The 19304-nt window shown below is 36.1% G+C and overlaps 1 protein-coding gene across 2 annotated transcripts; it reads right to left on the reverse strand.

The window, feature by feature from the left end:
• Positions 1-522: 522 nt before the first annotated feature.
• Positions 523-15064, reverse strand: LOC123309964 (UDP-glucosyltransferase 2). 2 transcript variants are annotated; one of them, XM_044893280.1, is made up of 6 exons: positions 14918-15064; positions 5204-5534; positions 3048-3374; positions 1935-2108; positions 1547-1772; positions 523-1391 (listed from the first exon to the last, which is right to left on the reverse strand). In XM_044893280.1, the coding sequence occupies exons 1-6, from the start codon at positions 15040-15042 to the stop codon at positions 883-885; spliced, it is 1692 nt and encodes a 563-aa protein (XP_044749215.1). In that variant the 5' UTR covers positions 15043-15064; the 3' UTR covers positions 523-882. The 2 variants fall into 2 exon arrangements, with proteins under 2 accessions (XP_044749215.1, XP_044749216.1); XM_044893281.1 differs by lacking the exon at positions 14918-15064 and adding an exon at positions 14585-14904.
• Positions 15065-19304: the final 4240 nt, after the last annotated feature.

Below are 19304 nucleotides of genomic sequence, written 5' to 3' on the forward strand. Positions count from 1 at the left end.
CAGCACCTCAGGTGCAATTTCATACAAGTTCAATTCATTATTTCAGTACTCCAGATTGAATCGAAAAGTACCTCAACACTACTTGTCAGTAGTAGCTAACTTTGTAAATTTTTTGAGAAAAGAACAATCACAAAATAATTGGGAGACTAATGCTGAGTTTATGCAGAGTTACCTTAGAAGGGGATCAATCTAATTGGCAGATGGGGTGCACCTGTTTACTATCCGTACAGATTGATCCCTTTATCTGAGATATTCGTTCTTAATAACTCTGCATAACCTCGCCATTAAAGGAGGCGAAGTCCCCGTTTGTCCTAATATTTTCTCATCCAAGGCATTATTTGCATTGTTTTGCCATGGCGAGGCACTCTTTGATAAGATGAACAGGAATACATTGATCCTGAATGATATTATAATAGCTATTTTATCTGTATGTCAGCTCAGCTTTTTCGTAGTTTCAAAACCCTTTCGATCTATTGCAGAATCCGATCAAATGTTGTAGCTCTTGTTGGAGAAGGAAGAAAACAAGGTTAAAGCAATATATTTCATATACAATATCAAATCCTTTTAAAAACTTTTTGTAAGTGATCTTAATTCCTACCATACTGTACACATCTATTCACACGTTTTCTTAACTATAAAGTAAATCACATATATCAAAGGTGTATTCAATAAGACGATCTAAATCCCCATATTAAAGTTCATTCAGCAACTTTTCGAAAGAGCCTCTACATACCTTGATGTATCAAAGTGTGAGAAACCCATGGCCAGATGTTAAACGCCTACGAGACGTCTTTCACCTTTTTTCTCTCGAAACAATTCGATATTACAATTTGAAAACTTTTATCTTTCTCGAACTGAGAACATCACTAAGTCTACAGCCTCTCAGTCGACTTTTTCCTCCTTCGCACTGTGGATTGAACAGATTCTCCTGGAAATGCCATAGAAGGCTGGCTTGAGAAAGCTGTAGTACAACAAGAAGGTTAAAAGGAGAGATAGTAAGGCCACATCCCACATGTAGTACTCTGAGGCGCTGAGGAACCTCGAAGGCGACTGGAGGTAGCTCGCTCCTCTGTTCCGGAGAACATACTCAGTCCAAAAAACTGCCCTCTCTAGAGGCGTCTCCTTTTGGTCTCTGAATACTTTCTGTCTTCTGAGCACCTCGATGCGGTACTTGGGGTCGTGTATTATCCGTTTTATAGCCCACAGAAGGGATTCTACGTTGATTGTCGCCAAATCCAGCTTGATGGCATAACCGTCTGCTTCAGACTTTGCGGAATTGGCATCATGGTCGCAAAAAACTGGGAGGGTGACTATGGGGACGCCGTGGTAGACTGTCTCGAACATGCTCAGGAGGCCTCCATGCGTGACGAAGGCTTTGATTTTTGGATGGCCTAAAGGAAGATATCTGATTAGTGTACAGAAAATACGAAGGCTGTTTATAGATATTCTATAGAAATTAATTCGTTTTTAGTTGTCATCTGTCAAAAGATGACAGAATTTAAATTGACAACTGCTGATTCTAAAACCGGCTATGACCGGTTCTTACCGAGTAAATCCTGTTGGGGTAACCATCTTCCAAGTTTCACGTTGTCAGGCAGATCTTCCATATCTTCTCCCTCCCATTTCCACAGCACCCTTTGGGGCAGTTGTCTGAAAACGCGTATGAGCATCCTTCTGAAATATTCTGGCATGTTGAAGGCCTTCACCGATGATCCCATGCTGAAGTATATGAAACCAGCGTCACCGCTGCCATTCACGAAATCCTCCAGTTCCTTTAAACATCGATCAAAATTGAAATGGTAGCCTGTTTGTGCACCTTTTTTTAATTAAGTAAACGCACTTTATACAGTGGCGGACTAACGTACCTAACTAAGGGCCCTTTGAAGGTTGGTAAAGCATATTTTGGATATTAGGATACTCTGAAATATACTCACCGGTGGGAGTGGTTTTGGGTCTTTACAGTGTATACAAGCAATTTCAGCTACGTTAGGTAGATAAGCCTTGGAGTATGTTACAGCTGGATGAGAATTCTGGAGTATAAAACTCACATTACTTGACATTTTGTATATCGGCGGCATGTCATATCCGAATTTTTTGGACAATATTCCCTGAAAAAATTAAACACGGGATAATTAAATTACAAGTATCTAAATAATCACCTTTATACAGGGTGAGTACATATATTACAACAGTAGATTTTCGAGGTCAAAAGAAACACTTTTGTTCTTTACCATTTTCCCAATTCGAATAAGATAAAAATATACACATTTCTATAGTCATTTTAAGTTTTCATAATGAGCTATGCCACCCCTGGAAAAACATCCCTACAGAATAAAACGCTAAATGTATGACTATTCTATACAAATCAGTGGATCTTTTAATGAAAGCTGCATTCAGCAAAAGTGCCCAATTTTTCTTATTTCGCCGATGTTGTAAATTATTTATTTTTGAATATCAAATAAAAAATGGTAAGTGAAAAAAGCGTTTCTTTTGACACGCTGTACAACAAAAAGAGCTTGAAAAAAGAATACTTATGTAAAGTTAAGGATGGTGGTCAACACCACTGGATACTAATGCAACATCGACCAAGAAACGTCGAAGTTATTGCTATAATTTTGAGGAAAAAGTTGATTTTATAAAATGGCTGTAGGTATTGCATCCGGAAAGTGGCAAAGACTCCCGTAGGTCTTGACCTAACAATCTAGGCAGCACGAAAATGAAGCTTTGAAGGCCCTCAACTATTCCCACATTATTAGCCGACAAACAGAAAGACTTAACTACATCCACATATTGTACAAGTGTAGAACAAGAAGTAATTGATACAAAAATGCCTCGCTCCTTTGGCATACAGGCCATATAGTGTGGAAGTTATAACGATGGGCAATTTTCTAGTCGTCCCACTACATTTGCTGCTAAGTTTAGTTCAAGCCGTCATATCTTTTTTTTATCATCAGTATCACATCGAAAAAACATCAAAATCTCAAGTTCATACGCTCTACTAATCAATTAAATCTACGATGGCTACTTTCACCATCCCAAACTCTCACCTGTATCATCAACTTGGTCATTACAGCGTGGAGCATATTACCGGCCAAGTACCACACGGCGTTGGTGATTCTTTGGTGTAGCTTCATGTTGTCAGTGAACGAAGTAGCCAAGAATGGCGTGATGGAGTAAGGGTTAGGGTTACCTGCCAGGGATAGGCTGCCGGTGTACATTGCCACAGTGTTGATGTACATGAAAGGCGCATTGTAGTGTTTGACGAATCCTAAACCGCACTCTGGGAAGGCGCCGTCTAGGATGATCAGGTCGAAGGACTTGTGGATGTGGAGCATATCGTTTGTTTCGTGGTCTTGTAGAGTCTCCTCGCACGACTGGGAAAAAAGGGTTTCATCAGAAAGATTTGTTACGATAGAATCAGAAGGAGTTTTCATTGATAATTATTTTTATCAGAATTATGCATACATATGTTATCCACTTTCAACGGTTTTGTTCAATACAGATGTTTTTCCCAGCAGGAATAAAAAAAGAATGATATTATCAGATTTTGAATGTATTGGCTCCATTCTGAAATCAGTTGTTCTCGATCAATTCTAGTGATCAATAGTTTTTCTTTCGTTTGATTTTCTGCACTCGATTACTATGCAACGCGAAACACGAGGAAACAAGAGGAATGTACCCAAGCGGTAGTTTTGCGAGAAGAAGGGTAGACATACACAAGAATTGCAGAAAGGTTTGGAGTTACAAGTTGTCCGAAATGTAGCGGTTTGCAACCGCTCGCCTCCTTCAAATTCAGCTTGAGCAAACTCATGAGTTGCAAATTAGCACTCAGACAATAAGAAATCGCCTCAGAGAATATGATTTAAGGCCTCGTGTCGCGGCAAGAGGCCCTGCTCTTACCCCAGCCCATCGAAGGGCGCGTTAGGATTTTGCGAGAGAGCATATCCATTGGGAAGAGGCCGATTGGGAAAGAGTTCTCTTCACAGATGAGTCTAGATTCTGCCTCTACCATTGTGATCGACGTTCCCTTGTATACAGACGTCCACATGAAAGATATGCTCAGTGCAATTTCCTGAATACTACTGGTTTCGGGGGAGGATCGATTATGGTATGGGGTGGAATATCTTTGACTGCTCGCACAGACCTAGTGGTCGTTGATAATGGAGCTATGAATGCTGATAAGTATATAAGGAACATTCTTGAAGAGCATGTAGTGCCATTTGCCCCATACATTGGTGAAAATTTCATTTTTATGGACGATAATGCCAAACCCCATCGTGCGCGCATCGTTCAGGAGTACCTTGAAGAGGTTGAAGTCTCTCGAATGGAATGGCCAGCAAGAAGTCCAGATCTCAATCCGATTGAGCAGGTTTGGGACAACCTCAATAGAAGGCTGAGAAGTTCAGAAAATCATCCAGCTACTCTTAATGACTTAGGAATCCAACTCGGAGAAATCTGGGAAGGATTAGATCAGAACATTTTAAGATCACTCATTTTGAGTATGAACCGTCGTTTCGTAATTAACGCAAGGGGTGGAAATATCAAGTATTAAATCACTTATCAGCATTTTAGTATTTTGAAAATTGTTCATTTCTCTTCTTTCACATAAGATTCGGTGAAATCCTGAATTTTTCTTCCATTTAATATGTCTTGTTTCGTTCAAAACCTTCCCGAGAGAACATAAAAAATAAGCTATAAAGTCAATGTAGAGTTAACTTACATTAAAATTGAGATTTTCAGAATGTGCGTTAATTTTTTTGCGCAGTGAATAAGACCTAAGAATACAATCACTCTTGTGGGCAGATGTCGATCTTGTTTAGGCTGCATAAACCTACCATGGAAACTAATGGTGGGTTCATGTCAAACGCAGGTCACGTGATCGAGATCTACCATTTAGGTTGCTTCTAAGTTATGAAGTTCTTAAGAATGGACTAAATTTGGCACTTGTAACTTCATAGTAGCTTAGTGCACCTTAGGAAGCATATGATGAGAAACTGACGAGTGTAGATTCTATGGGGAAGGAAAGAAAACTCCTCTGTTCACCTGGATACAGAATGCCTCGCCATTGCAAGCCCGAGCAAGGAATGTTTAAGACGAGAAAATTATAGGGGAATGCAGCACTTTCATATACTGGAGTTCATTATTGAAACTCTGGAGCTGCAGTGCTGATTTTGTGTTATTGGTTATTATTGTTATTGCTTACTTTGTAACCATATCTTATCATGTCCAGAGGATGCACTGGCAGTTCGTTCCTCATCCTGGCTCCAACGAGATCCCAGTTTGTGAAATTCCTAACGAAAAAGACTAGATTTGTGGGAGTTATCTCTTCTAATCCTGGCATAACGAAATCGGCTGGGAAGGCGTTCAGAAAGGTTATGTTGTGGCCTCTGTTCACAAGCCCTCCCGCCAATTCCCAGAATGGAATTTTGTGCGATTTCGTCCCTCCTAAGGTTATCATCAGGATGTCCGAGCATGCACATAGTTTCATCAGGGCCAATGACAAGAATAGTATTCGTGATGCGAGTGTCATCTTTCTGGAAAAAAAATTGAATTGGTGAATGGAAGCATCGAAAATTCTTCTTCTGCTTCTATACAGGGTGTGTATGAATGGTTTTGAAATAATTCGAGGGTTGATTTTGAAAAATAGTGTTCAGCTCCCTGAAGATAGCACCTGAAAAGCAATTTTTGATCGTTTTCTTAGAAACCAGAAAACTGAGAGTATCGAAATTGAATGAAGATTTTGGTAGGGCTTCCTATTAATGCAAAAGGTAAAAAGAGCCACACCTAAAATTTGTATGCCATTAAAAAACTTTGTTTGATAGCTTGATTCATTTTCAACAAATAAAATCTCACGTAATTTCTTGTTTTATGTAAAGAGTTTTGAGAGAAAAAAAAGTCAACAGGGACGTCCTAGAGTCTTATATAGGTAGGAATTATCTTCGAACTTAAATTTACCTAGTAGGTGGATATCATGCTGAAATGAGGGAACACTATCAAAAAAATTTTTATTCTCTTCTCACTCCTATAAAATGTCTGGTTTCTGAGAAAAAATAGAAAATTATAGTTTTGACTGAGCGTTCAGATTAGATTTCGTGGGTAATTTTTTTCGTATTAGGGATCAATTCCAAAGTATTGAATTAATCCTCTATTGCTCCTAGCTTTATATAGCTATACCCTCCAAAGTTCTTGAGGAACTTGAAATATTTGCAATTACTGGTTCACTTAAAATGATGAATACTGTGGTATAGTCATCTTGAACCTTCGGACACTTTATACGGTACAATATAACTGGATTATTCCTCCTATTTCACTTTTCAGAGTCGAAAATTGAGGAATAAAGCAATAAAAACGCCAAATTATTCTAGTCGATTATTTTTTGCGAAATTGGTAAAAGGTAGTGCCTTCAAGTTGCCAATGAGATTATTTTTAATACAGGAAATTGGAAATTTTTACATTTCACGTATTAAGAAATCATAATCCCGAAACTATGGACCTCATAAAACTTTTACTACATTATTATAGCTGAATAATTCGAGTAATGAAAATTCCAATTCTGTTCCCCATAATTTATAGACCTCAGTTTGATTCAAACAACGGAAAAATTGTCTGGTAGGTTCAACTGCCATATTCCAATGGTCAGTTGACTAGTATAAACATGACATTTTTGGTTTGGTAAAGAACGAAAAAATTGTACGTTGAATTATGTTAAATTTTCAGAATATTAATTTCAAGCATTGAAAATCTGAGAAATTTATAATTATGTGCGAATTTTTGAATAATGAACCTAAACCTGTAGCTACGTGGTTCTCATAGTATACAGGGTATCCTAAATTGCTTGATTTTGGCTGTTTCTATGGTAGCACATTTTCGAAATCAAAATTCGGTTGTATCTTCAAGACAAATAAAGATATCGTGAAACGGTTTCCACTGATGGACTTTTCACGAAAATCGAGCCCGGGACTGTCTCAACGTTTTCACCTAGCTAGTCTGTTGGAAGTACCAGAAACAGTCAAAATCAAGCAATTTGGGACGCCCTGTACAGGTTCAAACTTTATTACTGGAGGAACATTTTTTGACAAGCTCCTCAGAGTGTGAAATCTTCGACGTTTTCAGAAGGAATTTTCTGTATTTGTCGGTATATTAGAACTAAACGACATGAAATGAAAGTTCCATTCTAGACTCAGTCAGCTATAGGCTATAGACCTTATTACGAAGATACGAATCGAATCGGTTAATCACAAAATTACCGTGGAAATTATTTAGTGATAGAAGTTGAATCTTGCAGAGTGGAACTTTGTAAAAGTTCTCCTTTCGGCAAAAGAATCAGGAACATCACGCATAGCGGAATTCAGGGTATATGGCTTGTCCGAGCGTGACAAAAATTATACGTAATGGTTTTCACCCATTAGGAAGAAAGTTTTCTGGTGACAGAATAAGGAGCGTGAAGCAGTAAAAATGATTTTATTCTAATGAAAGTTTCTGGAGCTCGTGAATGATTGGTCCAAATTCGTTAGGATTTTTTTCCAGAAATTGCAATTATCAAAGGTCAAGGTCCCAAACCTTCTTGAAGTGGGGAAAAATGCAAATTGAAGCTTGTCTGTGCGAGGTCTTGACGTAGGCCACTTTTTTCCATAAATTCAATTGTTATGATGGTTGGACCATATCTTGAAAATCGTTTCGCTATACAGGGGGTCCGAAAGAATTGTCAATGAGTCCATTTTTTCAAATGACATGCCCTGACCTTTTGTATGTTGAATACCCTTTTGGTTGGTCATTTTACGAATATCTCTATAATAGTCGATTGTTTACCAATTTAAAACATTGCTGACAAGCAGTGGCTGGCTTACATGTTGGAAATAGTAATAGGGAAATGAAAATCAAGAAAATTTCAATAATAACATTCGAAATTTCAACTAAAGCTTGTTCTGACAGTTCTTCGAACTTTAATTTTATGAGTCTGTTGTCTTAAGAATAAAATGAATGTAAACATAAGTTCTCAGACACAGGCCCGGATCTACGATTTTTTCTGACCGGGGCAAATATTCATGAAGGCGCCCCCCCCCCCTTCTAAGGTTCGTAGGAAAAAAAATCTAATTGCATATTCGTCATCACTTTCAACCCGAGTTATTTTTTTCACTAGTTCGAGGTCGTATAGATTACGAATATGCAATTAGATTTTTCCTAAGATGAGTACTTTGGGAAAAAAATCACTCATATTTTTTTCCCATTGTTCCATCAAAAGATATTTTTTCTCATTGTTCCATTAAAAGTTATTCTTTTCCCAAAATACTCCCAAAAATTGCATATATAAAAAAAAATTAAAAAGTTTGTATTTACAAGAATGTCGTTTGCAACCCGCCATCGTCTATCGTTTTTACCCGCGCTTCATGAACGAAATTATTCCGAACAAAAATTTATTTTTGTAACTACATATATCGACCCGGATCATTTTACATATTAATTCAAGGTAGATCACGAATATGCAATTAGATTTTTGGAGTATCAGTATTTTGAGGAATAAATCACTTTTAGTGCAAAATTTCGGAAATATTGGTCAACTTTGAGGAGCTGTAGCAGCTAGAAAAAAGGCACTAGTCATATGCTGCTTTTTTGGTGATGAATTGGTTCTTTGCAAATATAAAAATCCACACTTCATTCATCTATCTCGAACGGTTCAGATTTTATGAATTTTTCCGCGAAGGTCCAAAATTTCCGATTTTCCATCGACCATAACTTGAAAAGTAATTTTTTTTTAAATATCTGTTTGCATATTCGTGTTCTACGCCCTCGAATTAGTGTACAGAATGAATTCGGTTTTGATCGGAGACCAAAAATATTCTTCAGAAAACCGCCCAATTTGTATATATTTCATTTTGTGAAAACATTTAAAAAAAACTCAATTTCGTGAAACTTTTGTATAAAACATTTTTTGTACCTCTCTTAGTAACAAAGTTAAAGAGGGGCTCAAATTATGTTGAAAAACTCGGTACATCTATGGAAAATTTGAAAAAATGTCGATCTTACCGATTTCCACCAAAATTGGTGTTTTTACTAAGGCATAGATTACGAATATGCAAACAGAATTATGCTGAAAGGATTAGTTTTTATGTTATGGTCTATCGAAAATCGGCAATTTTGGGCCTTAGTTCCAGATGAGAAGGCGATGAGTCGGCAATTCCCCAGGCAAAAAAATTACTGCTTGCGACGCAGTGTAAACATATCAGATCTTTCAACCTATTTCACCCAAGTGTGGCGGTCATTCGTAGATGACTGAATAATATGCAGTTAATTGATCCCTCATTGATTTTAAATATTTTAGGCATAGTGATGGTTTATCATGTTTCCATTCTACAGTTTCCATTTTAGCACTAGGAAATTAATTTTTTCCGAGAAAATCAAAAGTAAAAAAATTTCAACCTCTGGTTGATTTTGGCGCCCCCTTAGGCTGGCGCCCGGGGCAAGCGCCCCGCTTGCCCCCCCCTAGATCCGGGCCTGCTCAGACATATTTACGACCTGTAAAATATCCATAAATGAAAATTTCTACCAATTGAGCAACATTGAGAAACCCATCAATAGATTTCTCGCATTTGAATCCCAGAACTCTGAGAAAAGTGAGAAAATTACTTTGTCAATGACATTTTTTGAGCAGAACATTTGAAAATTGTGAAAATTTAATCACTTCCAACAAGTTTACGGTTTATTCACTGGGACACCATCATTCCGAATTGTCTCCTAAGTAATAACTCGAATGAAGAGAAATCTCGTTGTGGATAACCCACATTGAATAACCACGAGTTAAATCATTGCTAATTCTTTCGCTATTTTATGAGACAGAATAATAGTTGTTAACTAGCCGGCATGATTTAGGGAATAGAATGATAAAAAATGAGAACCTGGAATCGCTTATGTCTATCTGTTCTTACGCAAAGAACCACGTGAGGAGAAAACAATACATTGTTATTTAAAAGCCATTAAAATATTACTTATTTACGATTCTTGTTTGTTCATAGTTTATATGGTAAAATAATCATGACATTAATAATACTATGAACTGAAGATCATCGAAATATGCTGTCATAAAATGGCGTAAGTTTGAAGAAGAAGCATACAGTTGTATTTTTAATAAGAGTTCATGCAGAACAATGTGTCTTTCATCAATTTGTATACACAAGGATATGATTAAGTTTCAATATACTCAAGTCATTATTATAATTCATTAACAGTTTCCTATTTGAGTGTTGGATAATTGCTGTTCATGGGAGGTAAAGAATGACTCTGACATTCAATATCTCGCACTTATAAACGGTATAAACAGATTATCAACTATAGACAAATATCATTGCTGTCGCGAAAATCATTAAATATACTCTATTTGGATAGCTTTGGATGTGAGAGAATACGTCCTGAATTTTTGACATTCTCATTAATTTTCCAAAGAATTTTTACGCGTTGTTATTCATTCTAATATCGAATAGCCTCACGTTTTCACATGTTATCTTTATTACAGTGCGAAATGACGCACAATCAATAGAGAAAAACATACATAGTGATATTTGCAAATATGAGGTGTGAACTTAAAGAAGTTGGAAGTATCATTCTCAAGCATTTTCTGATGGGGCGCAATCTACTAGTGTTTTTTTAACAAAAATACTTCGAAATGAGATAGGAAGATAAGGAATCCCCTTCTTAGTTTAAAAACAGTAAACACACTGTACAGACAGTTGCAAAATGGAGTATGCGCCTTACATATTTGACTTCCGTGAATGAGGTTCTTTTAAAAATGTGATGATAAATGATTGGATAGAGATAGTTATGATAAATTTAATTCCAAATGCTGGCGTCCCGACAATCAGACAGTGGCGCAGCCAAGGTTTTGGTTTGGGGATGTTGAAAATCCATAAATTTATCACAAGAATTCGATGAATAATTCCTATATTTTTGTTCCTACTACAGGATAATGACTAAACAAAGATTCAGAAAGATGAATGGGAACGATTCTATGAATTAAGGTGACGATATGCAGACATACATGTGTATAAACAACATTAAATCATGAAGCATGGAAAGAAAGTCCGGTTATCTAATTCTTGGTCCAAATATTGGAAGTGTGAATTAAGTGAAAGTATAGATCCACGTACGTAGAACTGGTCTTCTCATAGTCCTCATCTCGCGTGTATCGGTTATTTATAGTATTCATGATAATACCGAGAATTATGTATGCATATCGATTAAAGGCTGTCTGAAGTGGGTTTCTCAACATCCCAATCTTTTTTGAGAAATACATTCATATTGCTTGAAAACGAAAACAATCTCAAAATTAAAGAAATTTTAGGATTCAGTTTTTTAACGAGTGTTAAAACAGTGTGTAGTGTGGGTCTTCCATACAATGTTTTTTACCTAAAGAGATGCACTTTCAATACATTTATTCAGTCTTTAGGATGACATAGGAGTTTCAATTAATGAGGAGGAAAAAGATGAATGGTCAGACTTCCTGGTCTCAACAAAGGCCTTGGCAAAGCTCTATATGTTCCATTATTGAATAGAACTCTCCCTACTTCCTCGAATAGTTACGTGAAATTTTTAAGGAGTCTAATTACTGATGGTTTATTTTTCTGCTATTCCTGTATAAGTGTTATTTAATTGGAATATAGGAGAATAATATGCAACCCAACTTAATATAAAAACACTGACTTTATTCAAATTTGGAGACTTGCAAAGTATATTGCTCAGGACAAACTCAGAGAATATATTCTCAGCCTTGGCTTGAAAGTGAATTCAATCCTACTTGGAAAATTGATTATTTTATCGATTGTGTGTTCGGACAAACGGATAATTCTAAATAATTAATTAATATTTCTTATAATACTGAAAATATCCCAAAGGTATGCAGCTTTCTCTATTCCACAACTCTACTCAGACTTCTAAAACGGAAGATCTTAATATATGTTATGTTATGATATTTAATTATCACATGAAAAATAATTTATTGATTACACACTCTTACTCTCAATGCTCTGAGTAACAGAAGTATAAACAGTAGAATGTTAGAAGTATCCCTAAAGCCATGTTTTCAACATCTTTGTTGATCGAAACATTTCACAATAGAATCGTAAATTCCAAAATAAGAATAAATGCAAATTATCCACTATTAATGAATATAGTGAGGTATAATGGGGACACACTTGTTAGCAAATATCTATTAGATCAACGAGAGCCGGTAAATCTAGTTGTTTTGAATATATGTCTCAATCATGCAACACCTGTTCTCGACTAATTGAAAGGAATATCAAGAATCAAAAGAAACAAGATCTTGTGCTGGTTAATCTGATCTTAAGTTTGTCCTGCAAAATGATGTATGGAATTGAAATGGATTCATGTGTTAAGTACCATCCGTAAATGATACTAGATTCTTGAAGGTTTTCCCAAGATGCTTTTTCATTCGAAGTACCTCATTAACCTTATTAAAATTTTGGCGTATGGAAGAAAACTGCGAACGTATTTGAAGCATGGTACCTTATGGAGCTAAATGACCTATGCATTGGTCCCACTGAAAAATGACATTTGTTCACATTGATTAAGAAATAACAGTAGCTGACCAAAAAGAGTCTAAAAACATGAAATTTTAAGCTACAAAATTTTTTTCAGCTCCTTTTTTTCAGATAATCTCCTTAAATAAGTGCAGTATCATTACGTATGGCTGTGAATATTGGACTGAAATTCACTGGTATTAGGGTTTACGAAATGTCACACCTTTCAGTATATAACATCGAATGACCATTGAAGACTGCTCCTCCTCATCTTTCAGATTATTTCTCATGCTTTTGATAAGGTTTATCGAACGCTGATACAACTTTCATGAAATTGAAACAGGTGAAGGTCTACGAGATGTGACATGGAGAGAGATATTCGATTTCGTTAGCATTGCTGGGTCTTTTCACTTACGTAAAGCCGTTGCAAAATTGGTAGATTCACCTCAAGTTTTGTATTTTCCAATCAGAATTTAAAAAAAAATGCGATATTCCTAAACCACCCCAAACATCCTACATTTTTCGAGGGACAATTTTATTAAGGTTTCAACCAATTAGGTTCTCAGAGAAAATATTAATTGATCGGCAATATTTTTACTAATATCTGATGACTAATAGAATCCAGCCATGAAAATAGCATATATTCAGGAATATACATTATTTTTTTATGAATACACTGAAGAGGTTATAGTGTTCCAAGAAAATAGAGTCAAATTCATACTTCGTCTTAGTGAAAATCATGTGAATTGATCCTTATATTTCTACATTTCCTATATTTTCATTCACCTTTACCTCTTTTCTGATAGAAATTGTTCACAGTGAATTCTTCAGTTTGAGAGATGAAGCCAGAGTTTAAAGGATAGCGAAATTGAATGAGAGATTCATGAAATCAAAAATATCAAAAATGGTTCAGTATCCAGAAACAAATATGAACGAGTATATACCTGAAGAAATTTCATAACAGCAGTGCAAACATCCACTCATCTTGGAATATCAAATTTTGCGTTTTTCATCGTATCGATCTTGCGGAATATACAGAGCGAATACAGAGTAACTTACAGGGTATGAAAGGTGGTTGAGTTTTTTCAATGGAAACCCAAAATTTTTTCTTACTGGTCCATTTTTCTATTCCACAGTTGTTTCTCATAGCTCCAGTGATACATACACAAGCCAGCCCTTGTACCTTGTCGAGTATTTTTCTCTTACTCGTGTGGTTTGCTCTCCCAATGACAACTCCTGGATAGACCTTTATGTGACTTTGTGATTTGGTAAACAATCTTCAAATCTTCACTCACTTAAAGATGCTATCCTTGCAGCGAAACACGTGTAGGGGTTGAAAAATCAGTTGATTACATTTTTTATTTGCAAAAATAGGCTAAGCATTCATTTATAGCACTACCCACCGTTGTTGGGGGATGGTTAAATATGGTTCAAGCCTTGTGTGCAGTAGTCATCCCCAGAGTTATCGATATAACTACTCAAAAGGGACAAAGGGTAGAAGAAAATTTTCAAGGACCAGGAAGTTTTCCTCATTCTTGTAAAAATAATGACTTCAACCCAAATTTTTTATATTTAACGAATGATATCGTAGTTTTAAATAACAATAATCTTTTACTCAGCATCCATCTCCTAACATTATCCAAAATGTGTGGTAAGGGTGGAAAGCAATAACCTTCAGCGTTATGATTCTCATTTTCTACGAGTATTTGAGGAAAGAGTTTTTGGCAAAAAACATTTTGAATTTTAATTCTTCTGCTCTAATCTCCAATTCTTGTGAAACTCACTCCATAGATTCTCTGACTAGTAGAGAGGTAACGAATGATATGCCTCTATTAATCCCTTAAAATTATCCAGCATGTGGAGGAAAATGGGAAAAACAAAATCATTTCTACCCCTAGGTTATCGTCAAAGTTTATGTTCGTTCTCGTCAGAATTGACAAGAATTCTCTTGAGAATATGTTGAGTTTCGCGAAGCGTAAATAAGACTTCTATTAAAATCTGAAAAATCATCAGTTTTCCTCGTTTCCAGGTAAAATTACCCACCCCCTCCCACTTACCTCCCAGTTGTAAGGCGCCAAATGAATTTCCAAAACTTTTCCGCCTGTGTATCACTGAACCATTCTGGTATATCCTAAATGGAAAGTGGCCCAACCAATATCGAACCTCGATCGCACAACACAAAAAAAATTCAAACCAAAACCTCCTCGGGGTAAACCTGCATCCTCGCAGATAAAACTGGGTTATGCTGTATGGGTCTCGTGAAAACGGATTTGATGGGACAAATTATTGCTCTCGCTGGCCCGAAAGTATGCTCAACACTGTGGTCTTCGTTGACACGAAGTGAAGTCGAAAGTGAGGTGAAATGGAAATGGTACTTATGGTGTACCCACCTGTATTCAATGATTTCTAGTGGTATTGTGCTGATAGCGAGACGCGGTCCATTCTGTGACGTCGCACACGGCCTGAAGAACGATAAAAATGAATGAGAAAAATAATTTGGGTTGTTTTCAATCATAAACAAAAGTGTTGCGTAATTGCATTGAGACGCTCCTTCTCCGAGATTAGCGAAAATATCGACGGCTTTTCCTTTTTACAACCTCGTTGATATCGCAGCTATGTGCGTTGTTCTGAATTAGCATCACGTAACGTGGATGATTGTTTTAATTGGAATTATATCGGCTATGTATGTCTACAGAATGAATTCGAAGAACCCAATATCAGAAACGTTCCCATAGTTATTGAAGTAAGAAAAATACTTCAGAATCCATTATTCTCCTATGTTATCCAAAAAAACCCTTTCTGTAGAGATGGATAAGAAATATATGAAATACTTTATCTATAATTCACAACTAGAGTGTCGAATTTCTGCAACTGAGACTTTGATTGATCACAAACTTAGATCTGGGTAGAGTACCTTCCTGAAATACTGAGAACAAGAAGAGGGTATCCAAAATTGCTTGATTTTGACTCTTTCTGGTATATTAGATAGGGAAAAACGTTGAGAGGAGTCATTGGCTTGATTTTCGTGAAAAGTCCATTAGTGGAAACAGCTTCACGATATCTTGAAGATATTATCAAATTTCGATAATAATCTGTCGATTTAAAAAATGTGCCATACCTGAACTGTTATTTGTACGAGTACAAATATTTTAACACCAAATTCTCGAGGTCAAAAGAAACACTTTTTTTTTACCATTTTTTCCGAATCGGCTCGGTTTAAAAGATACAGGCTGTTGAAAAATCATAAAAAAATGTTATTTTTGGTTCTAATCTAATCTAATAAACGTATTTATCGAATGAAATGAATTTCTGGATATAGTTTTTCATTTATTTGATGAATCTGTTTCGAACACATGATATCACCCACGCCTTCCAGATTTCTCATTATGACCATTACGTACCATAAAAATAACAAAAATTCAAAGAACCCAACTCTTGAAATTAAGTTGGGTACTTTGGCTGAATGCAACTCTGTTTGAACGATCCACAGATGCGTAGTGTCATAGATTCAGCTTGTTATTCTGAGGGAATTTGGTTTTTCCAGGGGTAGCACAGCTCATTATGAAAACTCTTTCTTTTGACCCCTAGAATCTACTGTTGGAATATTTGTACGAGTCAAAGACTCACTCTGTATATAGAAGACGATCGCCTCATTTTTAGGGTAGAAAATTGAAAGCAAATCATGAAAATCTCCATATTTTCCGTAGAGATGCTCATCAAAGGTATATCTTCTGTGGTTATCACAAGAAATAACCTAATGACATATTCAAAAATATCCACCATTATATTCGTCGAAACTTTTTGAGTATACAGAAGTGTAATTTATGGTTGATATAATTTGGCCTTCCACATTTTTACGGCTCTGAAAATAATCGAATCAAAACAGCATTTAAGACGATATAAAAATCGATAAATGAAAACGGAAATAAATCATTCTAATTCGCATTAAATCGCACAATGAAATTTCCCTTATCGAGATCATAATTTATTTTTGATTGCGGATATCGAATAAAGTCGTTGGGATTATGAAGAAATTTAAGAAATATAGGTGTTTTCGTTGATTTTCAAACAGTATGAGATCATTTCGACAATAATTCAAGAATTATCGGAATGATTCATGGATTCTATGAATAACTGACATGAGTCGATACGAACATCGAAGTAGATTTTATTGAAACATTCCAATTTCCTCAGCAAAAAGGCTTTCATTTCAGATTCACAAAAATGCTAGGAAAATTAGAATTTCAAAAAGATTCGGGTGACTTGGGACAGTCCTGTAACTTGGGACAATTACCCCTCTTGCAGATTTCTTTGTTTCTTACCATTTATGAGTGAAGGGACAAAATAAAAAGATTGTGTAGCGTCTTTTCGGTTAGTTTAACAATTAATTCCTATTGAGTTTGTCGTGACCAGAGCATTTGAATTGACAGGAAATATTAACGAGCTCAGGATAGTAAAAGCGCGTTTTTTATGGCCCTTATACTTTCTTGTGTCCTGTACATGTGTTTCACTTTGTGAATGTGTAATTTTTTTTCTGGATACGTGGGATATTAGATATGTCATGAAACAAGGTTGTTTACAAATCAAACGGCAACACGGATCTCATTCATTCATTTTGTTGTTTCATATATAGGGTGACTTGGGACAATGCCGAATAGATACAAGCGGCGCATTGGCAGCAGGAAATATGACGATTTTTCCGAGATGCAATATATTTACTTTCGCTGTAATAGCGGTTTATCATTTAATTTCCTTACCGAATTTCAACTATATAATCACATATTCTAATTTTTCAAAACTATACAGCGTCCAGAGTCACCTATTTCATTTGAGAGTTGAGAAATCAATAGATTTTAACTTGTGTCCCAAGCCTCCTAAATCGCTGGGTGACTTAGGACAAGCATATTTAATTTTTTTCGAAATTTATTTCTGTATTCTGAAGCATGGTATATATCCTAATCAATAGTCTGAGTCATTAAACATATTCAAACCTCTTTTTCAGATAAAAAATAGGTCACCGTTTTGAAAATATGACAAGTTGAATTCAACAATCAATCTGGAAATAACGTATCTATAACTATAAAGAACTAAAATCGTGTGAAATTCGTTGAATACTCTTTCAGATTGGAACATCTACCGTATAATTGAACAAACACCTTTCGCATTATGGTAATCCAAGCGTCTTGTTGGAATTGAAATTATTTTCTAAAACTGATTAAGATTTCATAAGCCAATAATTCCATTCGAATTTTATGTACCCATTAAATATAGCAATATTCACACCAATTTGCATTTCTGTTCATGCTGTACGTGGAATGAAAATAAGATAAGAGTTGAAAACGTTAACTTATGCTTAGAGAACGAAATCCGAAATAATTATTGTTTGTTGGTTCCGCTAATTAGCCGAATGTTCGGTATGTAGGTGAACATATATTTTAGGACGAATTTATAAGTCTCCATGTTTTGCTGCACCTTTCTATCTGAAGATTAGGTGTATGCACTACTTATACGAGTAGGTACATACAGTGTGACCTAGCGCGGTTCGTACGTGGTCCATAAATTTATTTCTATCCAAGATATCGACTTGGTTTTTTCTTCAAACGATAGGTCCGACATGAGGCATGTCCTCAGAACAGGTTCTATTTTTTCAAATAGCAATCCCTTCAATTTGCTACATTTTTTAATTTGCCACTGAATTGTTGATATAACGCAACCAGGTTTCACAGACTTATCTGCATTAGTTTTTGGCAATATACAGGGTGATTCTTTGACTCATACATATATTTTAACAGTAGATTCTCGAGGTCAAAAGAAACACTTTTTTCCTATTCCATTTTATCTGATTCGGCCCTGATGAGAAGATATAGCCATTTTAAGTTTTTATAATGAGCTGTGCCACCCCTGGAAAAACAAAATTACCTTCAGAATAAATACACTGCGCAAAAAAATTAACGCACATTCTGAAAATCTCAATTTTAATGAGAGTTAACTCTACATTGACTTTATAACTAATTTTTTATGTTCTCTCAGGGCGGAGGTTTTGAACGAAACAAGACACATTAAATGGAAGAAAAATTCAGGATTTCACCGAATCTTATGTGAAAGAGGAGAAATGAACAATTTTCAAAATACTGAAATGCTGATAAGTCATTTAATACTTGGTATTTCCACCCCTTGCGTTAATTACAGCTCGGCAACGACGGTTCATACTCAAAATGAGTGATCTTAAAATGTTCTGATCGAATCCTTCCCAGATTTCTCCGAGTTGGATTCCTAAGTCATTAAGAGTAGCTGGATGATTTTCTGAACTTCTCAGCCTTCTATTGAGGTTGTCCCAAACCTGCTCAATCGGATTGAGATCTGGACTTCTTGCTGGCCATTCTATTCGACAGACTTCAACCTCTTCAAGGTACTCCTGAACGATGCGCGCACGATGGGGTCTGGCATTATCGTCCATAAAATGAAATTTTCACCAATGTATGGGGCAAATGGCACTACATGCTCTTCAAGAGTGTTCCTAATATACTTATCAGCATTCATAGCTCCATTATCAACGATCACTAGGTCTGTGCGAGCAGTCAAAGATATTCCACCCCATACCATAATCGATCCTCCCCCGAAACCAGTAGTATTCAGGAAATTGCACTGAGCATATCTTTCATGTGGACGTCTGGATACAAGGGAACGTCGATCACAATGGTAGAGGCAGAATCTAGACTCATCTGTGAAGAGAACTCTTTCCCAATCGGCCTCTTCCCAATGGATATGCTCTCTCGC

The sequence above is a fragment of the Coccinella septempunctata genome, chromosome 3 (genome assembly GCF_907165205.1).
Source record: "Coccinella septempunctata chromosome 3, icCocSept1.1, whole genome shotgun sequence".
Classification (NCBI taxonomy): Eukaryota; Metazoa; Arthropoda; class Insecta; order Coleoptera; family Coccinellidae; genus Coccinella; species Coccinella septempunctata.